Genomic DNA, 10,578 nt, shown 5'->3' on the forward strand with positions numbered 1-10,578 from the left:
TATATATATATATATATATACAGTTGAACAACCAAAAAATCATAATTACTATATCAATAGCCGAGAATTCCATTATAATTTATGAAGCTTAGTAACAAAGCTGTATTTTAATATTAAAAAATATGAAATTTCAAGCACAACCTACCTCTTGAAATATTGATTTGAAAGAAAGAAATGGCATCCTAAGAATTTAAAATGGCTAAAAAAGCCACTAGGGTAATATTCTGACCTTTTGATTGGTTATTCAAGTCATATATAGAAGTGTATATAAGGGAGCATTTCCAAGAATGGAAAGAGGTGAGCGGGGGTGCCACTATGTTTGATTCATTGCATGAGCAATAGCTTAGTAAATAGAAAAGATAAGAGATTCTTTCTTTACATTCTAGCATGTCAATATCGGTAATTTGAGTTCCTAATTCATACAAAACTATACACTATAGTATCTTGACATCACAAACATCAAATTTGAACCAGTGTTGCATTCAACATACGATGTGACTCACAAAAATCAATGTTTAACTGTTTTTTTTTTATATTTACTTTTAAATTAAAAATTGAGTAATACATAATACTAAAATTTGAATTATAATCTACAGTTTGATACCAAACTTATTCACATAAATTCACGAAATAGTAGTTCAATAAAATTTTGAATGAGAGTTAACAAATGCAATAACATGACTTTTCACCTGTGACCCGTTTGGAAAGAGTTAATAATATTCAATAAATAAGGATTTGAGTCACCAGAATATTTTGCTACCACCTTGTTGAATCCTAAATAAGCTTATCTGATGTCTTGTCACAGAAAACAATTTATTTAGCTGTTAAGAGATATAAATTCACACAAAAACGTTTTCAGAACTAAGAAGACTGCCTAAACAAAGTATGAAAAAATCCCATTTCTGTGGTTTGTTCCTAAGTCTTCTAAACTTCTAATTAAATTCATTTGTTAATTCATACAGAAAATCCAAGTCAATTTTATATGCCATAAATTACCACTCAGACCACATTATTTACTCTACATTGAAGTAAAGAGTGTATAATTTGTTCTATCCAATCATATCTAAATGTTGCCTGTATATATTTTATAACTGTGCTTCATTAATAATTGCTCATATCACTGCTATGACATCATAAAAAGTTGAGAATGAAGTATTGTAGTAATAAAACCACTAACAGAGAAGGAAAATCATGTGAAAAACAAGGCATTATACTCTAAATAAAAAAATATTTTTTTGGAAATATAAACCTGAACTTTAGGATGAGCAGAAAATTCCTAAAAAGTTGATAAATGTGTTGTTTGCAAGGAGACTCCTCATAACTGCCCCAAAATAAATATTTGAACATTTTATCCATTTTTATTTGCAAATTACACTAAATAAATGTTTCTATATGGCAAAATATAAATTCTAAAATATCTCAATTTGAATGGTTCAAACAAAGTATTATTTCTACTTAGGTATGTAAATCTGATATGCAGGTATGAACTCAACATCTGAAAGGTGTTCTCTGGCCATGATAGGGTAAATATTGATGTGCTGTTATTAGATAACCATAAAATATTAAACTTTAGGATGAATTATTTTTTTTGTTAGATGCAAATACAGGTCTTTAAAGCTCACCCATGTGTGAAGTGGTTCACATGTATTCAACAAAAACATGATAACATAAGAAAATACAAAGAAACTGTTAAAACAGCCATATGGGAAGGAAAAATACAGTAGTTTAAAAAACAAAGAAATCTAATTTCTTTAATCTATCATAATGAAATTATTCCTTTGTTATGGATTTGTTAACCAAAAGAAAACTGCAGCTGAAGAGCATAAAGTGCATGTACATCTTGAAAAGTGTTTCAAGAGTCAAATTTTATATTTATATATTTAAGTACTGTTACACACATATATTGTTTAAAATGCTAAAAATAAATATGAAGCTCTATCTATCATTTCTTAGATTATCTGCTATATAATATAAATGAATACATTAATAGCACTAATGCTGCAGATTCTCCAAACCCTATATAAATATGGGTTTACTGTGGTGATTAAAGGACATATAACATACAATCCACCACTATAAGAAATCTAGACTTGTAACTTTTGTACTTTGGATTTGCCTTTGTCCAGTTATTGAAAAGGGGTGCAACATCCCAAAATTGGTACACTTCAGTGACAAATCAAATAATAGATTGGGTTTCATATATATTTTCATTTAGAAAAAGCTATCCCAATTTGATTATTTCTATTTAGTAAACTACATTTTATTATATAATATATATATATCATGAACACACTTTGCAAAATAGTTTAAATGCATCACATTTATATATGTTACTTTTCCCTTTTCTTTTGAAATCATACAAACCTGACTCCAAACAGTCCAGTGCTTCATGGACAGAGTCAATTGTTGGGGCCTTTTGTGAGTCTTGACTCTTCCTTGGTCTCTTAGAAGAGCTTGCTTTTGGTGATGTAACACGCTTCATTCTTACAGAACAATTACAGCTGGAAACAAGTGGAGGTATGAATTAGTGCTGATTACCTTTTAAAACATTCATTTACAATATGTCATTCAGTTCTTTTAATACAATATTAAACTGAATATCCTTCTGCTTAGAAGTATTTTCACATCATCTGTTATACTTAAGCTTCTCATTAGGTATTACAGTGTTAATCATTTCATTGAATTACTACTATTAAACTATGATGTGCTGTGGTGTCAGATCTCAATTATTCTAATCTTTAATCTCACTTAACTAAAAAGTGAAATAGTCAAATAAATGTTTTATTTTATTGGTTTTAATCACTTTTAAATACTATTTAAAGTAAATAATTAATAGCAGGATATCAAAATAACAGAGACAGTTTTAAAAAAAACTGGTAAATTTACACTAAACCATATTAGTGAATACATGCTCCGATATCTTTACATGAGGTTATTTAGCAACTCTGTATGTGCAAACATCTTTGGTGTTCTTAATGTTCATTAATACAAAAAAATGTGCTCATCTTGCAGGAAAGAGAGCTATAGATCTTTAACATTGCAGTTTGGAATCAGTAATGCAACTATACTGTGTGATACTTTCTTTATAGGTGATTCAGAACCATAAAGTTGTAACATGAAACCTAAAATCAAGTATTTGGAACTATTTCTTAAGACTGATTCAGATTTTAAAATACAATTGCTTATCCAAAATATTACAATATCATATTGCTTCAGAACTTATAAACTATATTCATGTGTTAGAATTTAACATTCTTGGACTTTCATTCAATCTTTATACAAATATATTGATATTCTTTCTGATGAAGAATATTTATGTTCCATAGTAAAGTAATTAAGGTGCTTGTTTTATCTTATAATGTTGTTCAAATGATATTGAATGTGAGGTTTTTAAGAGATGGAAGAGTTGATGTTTTATGTATTCAAAGAAAAAATTTCTTAATGATTAAAAAATCTTTAATTTCCTTGACTAAGTTGTGAATTTAATAAATCGATGTTATCATCTATGCTGCTTCAATGAATGCTACATGTACTTTCTACTTCAAGTTTAGAACATATAGAAAAATTTCATTTGAGTTTTGAAATTACAAAAGAAGCTGCAAAAAGTGTTTGTTTTAAACTGTCATTTCTTTTTTCATATAAAGTTAACCCCGGTTCATAAAATTCATTACCCGTGAGCAGCAACAATTACTGTAATAAATGCCACATAACATTAATGGAAATTACAAATAAATCTATTAGTATAACAAAAATAATAAAGTAATCAGAATTAGTTTCCAATTACTTCAACAATTAATTAATTTGTTAAGTACGAAGGTGGTTGATTTAACCCACCTTGGAATAACCCTGTAAGCACGAAACTATACATACTTTAACTCTGAATGTATTACAAGTGTATCTTCACAAAATTTGGCAATCTTTTAGTCCAGGTTACAAGTCTGTTGTACCAAAAAAAATTGGATATTACAGTAAAGTATTTTTACTAAAGACTTGTCTGTGAATTTACATAGACTTTACTGAGTCAGTCTGAGTGAAAAGTAATTTTGAAGTTAAAAAAAATACTCATTTTTGTCTTACAGTTTCATATTTCATCAGCATAACCTGCAAAACTTTTACATAAACATCAGAAGTTTCAATAAAAATCATCAATGCAAAGTAAAAATGAAGTGTTGAAAAATATTGAATAAAATGAACAATACTTTGGTCTTATTTTTTTGTAAGTTTGTTGTCCAAAAATAAAAAAATGATGTACTTTTAAGTAACAAAAAACATATTAATTACTAGAACAGAAAATTACTATAATTCATTTAGTTTTCTAACTAAGCTATGAATGGGTTAAAAAATCCATTACTGCCCAGAGCAACTGCTTTGCTCAACACAAATCAAGCACTTCTATATTACCATTTTTCACTGCCAGAAATAAATAAAGGATCATAATTTATATCTAGAAAAATCTACTCTTTCTATTGGTTATAAACCTGCCTGTCAGTAATGTACACTTGATCATACAACTGTCTTTAAAGTAGCAGGATGGTAAGGACTTATCTGGTGGGTTTGACAAATGAATTGTTATCTTAGCAAATCAAGTAAGTGGGAGATTAATATTTCATATTCTTGTTTGTAATTATGTATAGTTTATGTTTATAAATAGCTAGAAATTATAGATGCTGTATCAAAGTTACAAATTTGAAGTAAGAGAATTTAGAGCAAAGATGTGTCATGTGACACAAGCAAGATCAAATTTTGTAAATGTTTCATTTTGAAAATAAGACAGTAAAACTTTGATAATATAAGTATCTGATGTATAAACTACATTCTGATACCAACTTTAATAACATACATTGATAATTAAGTTGTTTAAATTTTTAATATAACTCTGTAAAAGGTCGTAACAACACACTTTGATCCTACCATACAAAAAAAAAGTTAAATCGATAAATGTTACAAAAATAATCAAATGATCAAAATTAATGTTCCAAATAATTAATATTTTTGATTATTCCAATTATCCAGTAATCAAATATTGGTATTTGATTTTCATTATTATTTTTGATTAATTCAAGTTTGCTTAACATAATCTATTAGTATCATGCAGTATTGTAGTTGAGACCTCAATGTCAAAGACCAAGATCAGATGGGAGCAGAGAAATGGGATGGGAGGACAGGGAACAGCAAGGATGTAGGAGAACAGAAGACAATGATGGGAAGAGTAGGACCTTGGGAAAGGTGAAAGACAAGGAAAAATGTTGATGCACAGCCATAGCCCATAACTCCAAAGAATCAAGTACCCCACCAAAAAGCCCTTGGTGGAGGAAAGGAGCCAGATAGTGGTCCTTGAGATAAGAGGGAGGTAAATGTATCTAGACAAAACTGGTGTCCCTCCCTGCAAATCCAAGCAATAGAGTAACCAGAGTGCAAGGAAAAAGGCTAAGGAAGAAGAACATGCTAACATAGAAAAAAGAAGGGAATGAGTGTCCTCCAAAAACCACTCAGTGGAATAGTAGATTGCCTCTGAAAGAAGATGAAAGGAGGAAAGATAATGCAAAAGGGTTGTGAGGGTAAGGCAAAGGTGTAAAAATTGGGCCTGAGAAAGATGTACAGAAGACAAAAGATCTGAACTCCAAGCCTGAAGAAGAGACTCTAGAGTTTCAGAGTCCAAGAAGGGGACTTCAGCCTGATAATAAGCCAAGACGTAAGAATCAACTAGGAAAGAAGGACAAGGCATGCTGGCATCAGAGCAAAGTTGAGACAAAAATATTCAAAATGGAATGGGATATCAAGAGAAGGAAGAAAAACATAATACTCTGAAGAAAGGGCTGAATGAATAAGGAAAAATAAAGAATCATAAGAAACAGAAGAGAGAGAGAAAGAAGGTAACATACCTGAAAAACCATGTTAAGGAAAGACACAGAAGGTTGAGGTAGATTCACAACAGCACTGAAAGAAGTGTTGGCAAAAGTAGGTGGTGGGAAAAAGACTTTCAAAATCCTCAACACCGATGGGATTCAAAGAAGGAAGAATGTCTGTGTCAGGTACAGAAGCAAGCCCAAGCTGCATGTAAGACTCCATTTTTCACCACACAATAGCTGTCACATCCTCAACAGATAAAGAAGAATCCAACATCATTATAGTTGTTTACCAAAAGTGAATAATACCTTGATGTTCAACACTGGACAAAGTGGAAGTTACCATCACTTGAGAATTCATGATGTGGAAATTAAGAACTACAAAGTTTGCAAATGCAGTTTTGAACACCAAAAACAAAGTAATATTTTCACAACATTGTGGTTTTGAAATATTTCCACAACAAAATATGTACATTGAGATCTCTCAAGTGAGCAAAAAAATATGTCTGAACACAAGAGTCCAAATCAAGAAGTGATGACTGAACAATTGATATAAAGGGAACCAGCTGCATTAGAAGGCAGTGTCATATGCAACAGCAATACCAAGTGGAAAGACATAACATTTGGTTGGAGCCTCATGGCTAGTGGTGTGCATAAAACTTTGCATATACAAGGCAGCACTGAATCAGGAAAGCTAGATGTAAGGTTACATATCGTATTGGAAGAATCAGTTTTATATTGAGTAGATTCAAGGGCAACCAGGGAAAACCCAAAAACCCCACAAACCTAATTGCCCAATTGAAGAAATGGAGCAGGAGGCAGCTGATCCAAACTGGCCTTATGAGAAGCCGACCTAGTAAATGAAGGCACCAGAAAAAAAAAAAAAGGCCTAAATTCTCTCCAGAATGTTCTGGATCATCAGCAAAAGCAGCCTCAGCCCCCCCGCTAGAGGGACACCCCCAGACCAAATATATGTCTCCATCTCACAATGAAACATATCACGGACAACCTCAACTGGATGTAACTAAAAAAAGGGAGTTAGTGCAAAACAATAATGGAAGAGAGGCTCAAGAATTGTAACTGAGTTCGGTTACGGTACTCACATAAAGCACGTAACAAACTCAGCTCTGGTGGAACTGGTCTGTATCTTTTCTGCTATCAGCTAAGTGAGGAGAATTATAAGTTACAGCAGTTATATGATTCACATAAGCACAGTAAACACACTGAAAGTCTTGAAGCACACCAACTAACCATTCAAAAACTAGTTACTCCAGGAATTAGAGATAGAAGAGAAGGTTGAATATAATGATGAGTAGAGCTAGATGATTAGTGGAATTTGCTATTTGATTTATCATTTGGCTCATTAATGAAAAAAATAAAAAACTGAAATCCCATAGAGTGGGCTATGAGTGTGTAGTGCAAGTAAATCCAGCTGGGGTTTTGGGGGCTACCACGTGTTTCTTGAAACATTTTGAGAATTAGGTGCTCTCAGAGCTATTCTGAACAAGTTTGGGGGACAAAACATGAATATTTCCTCCTAAAACACTTGGCACTTTTTTCTCCAGGCAGAAACTAAATTCAGGCAACATGGTCTTGATTGAAAATATTTGTCTTTACATAAAAAACTGACTCATATGATGTGGGCAATTATCATTCTTTATTGAGAAATCACCATTACAGAGTATAGTGCCATAGAACATAGCAATTATTAACAAACAATACTCATAAATATAAATTCAAACACAAACAGTTTTACTCCAGGAAATGTTAATGTCTTGTTCTGAGAAAATTTCACTCCCTATATATGAATTGTCTCACCACTATCCATATTTTCAGCTGTGTAGCATGACTGCAACAATCTAATGATCTGAACATACATACATTCATAGAAATCATTTGCTGCTCCCATTCAGTGAGAGCTTGCAAATGATTCGATCCATAGCTATACTGCACTGTGCAAGTGCGGTGGAATGTTCCATGGTGAGCATCCAATGAGGGAGTCACACTGTATTTATATGTTGGACCCTTTGTTTACAAAACATTACAAGCACATGGAACATCATAATAGCATATGTTGCACCCCACCCCCCATATTTTTAACAGGTTTTACACAAATCACAAAGAAAAACTTGGAAATTTGCAAAAATTTGATGCTCCAGAAGAGCATGCAGGATGACACTGGGGTCCCAGCCAGGCATGGGAACACGATGAGCGTGTCTATGAACAAGGAAGGAACGGAACAAGGTGGAGAAAATGGGGGAAAACACCTTGCAGTATCAAGAAAGGTGAAATGTTGAAGAGACAAAGCCACCCAATAACAGAGAGCTAAACCCTATCAAATAGCAAGGTAAAGGGAAGATGTCTAATGGTAGGATGATCAGGAGGAAGGTGACAATGGATGGACCAATATCAAAAGCCAAGCCCCTGACGTGGGTAGATGGACCGATGAGAAAGATGCTTGGAAGAGGAGAGGAAACGATTACCATGTGGGAACATCCAGTTCAACTGACAATAAACCAGACTATCCAAATGTGAAGGTAGAAGGACAAGATCCCTTGATGGAAAGCAGATGGGAGATGTTGAAGCAATAATGTATAATTGGCCAGGGGAAGAGGGGGATGGGTTGTCAGGAAGCATAGAAGATGGAACCAAGGTTAAGCCAGCCAGAGGGGTACCACCAAGTAGACATAACAATGAGAGTTGCTAGTCAAGGCCAAACCCAAGGTAAAGGCTAGGAAGGTGAGCGGGCATTATGACAAATAAAAGACAGGGGGAAAACAGCTTGCAGTGTCAAAAAAAAAGTGAAATGTTGAAGACAAGGCCACCCAATGGTGGAAGGTATTGATAGCGAAAGCCGAGGGATGGAGAACAGATGATCAGAAGAGACGAATCATGAAATTGAGAGGGTTGGTTAGGCAAGGTTGAGTGGAGTCCCCAAAAAAGCACTCCTAATGTAAAACTGGAGGTGAAGTGAGCATCTGTGAGCAAAACACAGTCTGGCCAAAGAAAGAGTTTGCAACCCAGTTCATAGTGTGCAGTACATGACAGGCAAAGAAACTAACCTGTTAAGAATTGGCCCAATAACGAATGTTCAGGATTTGAAAGCAAGGGGTTCAGGATTAGATTCCTCACAAGGATGTTAGTTTAGGAAAAGCCATGGAGTTTTCAAAATGGAACATAATGAAACAATCCACTAGGAGTGGTAGTAATGACATTGTGCCTGACATTCTACTGGAAGTTCAAGCATGTGTTCATAGTCTGAAGAAAAAAGAAAGAAATTAAGTTCCCCAAACATTGCAAGTCTTGTTAAAATTGGTAAAGAAAAAACACATTTGATGTGTTCAATGCTAGGGAATAGAATGAAAATTCATTAGTGCAAAAGCATTGAAGGTTTTAGTGTGCAAGGAGATTGTGTCACTTCTTATTGATAGAGTGCTTGTGCTACATAATAATGTCATTATGCAGTAGCAAAATTCATGAGAAAACTCACAAGATTAGGTGGGAGTTGCCTAAAGGCTAATGGCATGCAAATGTCTAAGACAAACATATGGGGAAGATAGCTCTCTGTGTGAAGAGGTGTGTATCATCTCAGAAAATTATTCTTTCAATTTTCAGCTTGTTTAAGTTCATTTTCAAACTACCCTTCATTAAATACGATAGAGATTGTAGATAATGTCTATGCTGTAATAAGATATAGCATCCAAGTTGAAATAATTAATGGCTAATATATTTTGCTAGGCAAGTTTATGTTGTCTGACTCACAACCAACTAATGCTATGACAGAACAAAAGTCATGAACCACAAAGTGATGCTGTGAAGTGGATAAAGAAACTGAGTTTACTTGTTGAATTGACTCATGTTTTCTTAGTTCAGATTCTACCTGGAGATCAACAATTTTGATGAAAGTCTGTCTTGAGAGAAAGAAAGCTGTGGAACTAATTACAATGTTGTAAAACTGATTGTCTTTCCATATGGGTAAGTATGAAAGCTGTTTTCTTTTTTGTTTGTTCCATAATAAAGATTGTGTTTGTTTTGATAAACTTGTGTGAGGGTGTCCTGAACTTACTTAGTATCCTCATTATAAACACTTGTTTCATAGTTTTATACTTGCTTGGCTCTGTGATGCCTCTGCCCCTCTCCCAAGTGAGGTTATGCTCATTTCATAAGCTAATCACCCTGTTAGAAAAATAGAATTGCCCTAACTAGAGCCTAGCCCATATTTTCCAAACCTTAAACTTATTTTACTGCCCTCAGGATACAGTACAAAGAAATCAGAAGCATTTATTCTGTTATTCCCTCAAGATAATCTTGCAACTACAATAACTTCTCTCACCCTTTTATCTGCAAGAGAAAATAAATTAAGAAATCTTGACCTAACACAACTTTTCTATCCCTAAAATAATCCTTGTAGCACTCCCCTAGCTCTTTCCAATAACTCATTCATTTTTAGACAGGATACCAAAGCTACATTCAGTTCTACAAGTTGACTGACCAGTCATTTGTATGTGAACAATACAAAATAATCAACTTCACAAAATATGTGTATAACATATAACAAGTACAAAGTCAATCGAATGAGAAGAGAAAATAGGTGAATAACTTATGATTGTTATTCCTGATTGTGAAAGATGACAATGTGTTTATAAATACATCCTAAACTTCAATTAGCTTTACAATTAGGAATAACTAAAAATAAATAAATTATATATATATATATATATATATATATTAA

At 33.1% G+C, this 10,578-nt stretch overlaps 1 protein-coding gene across 2 annotated transcripts in view; it reads right to left on the bottom strand.

The window, feature by feature from the left end:
- LOC106457581 (centromere protein I-like) overlaps positions 1-10,578 on the bottom strand; it is a 74,254-nt gene that overhangs the window by 58,572 nt on the left and 5,104 nt on the right. Inside the window, exons 1-2 of one of the 2 annotated variants that reach the window (XM_022383579.1) lie at positions 8,909-8,991; positions 2,365-2,501 (exon numbers count right to left, since the gene is read on the bottom strand). In XM_022383579.1, the coding sequence (XP_022239287.1) occupies positions 2,365-2,482 (118 nt within the window). In that variant the 5' untranslated portion in view covers positions 2,483-2,501; positions 8,909-8,991. Of the gene's footprint in view, positions 1-2,364; positions 2,502-8,908; positions 8,992-10,578 lie in introns of those variants that run through there. The other variant, XM_022383578.1, reaches the window with a different exon arrangement.

The sequence above is a fragment of the Limulus polyphemus genome, unplaced genomic scaffold (genome assembly GCF_000517525.1).
Source record: "Limulus polyphemus unplaced genomic scaffold, Limulus_polyphemus-2.1.2 Scaffold348, whole genome shotgun sequence".
Lineage (NCBI taxonomy): Eukaryota > Metazoa > Arthropoda > Merostomata > Xiphosura > Limulidae > Limulus > Limulus polyphemus.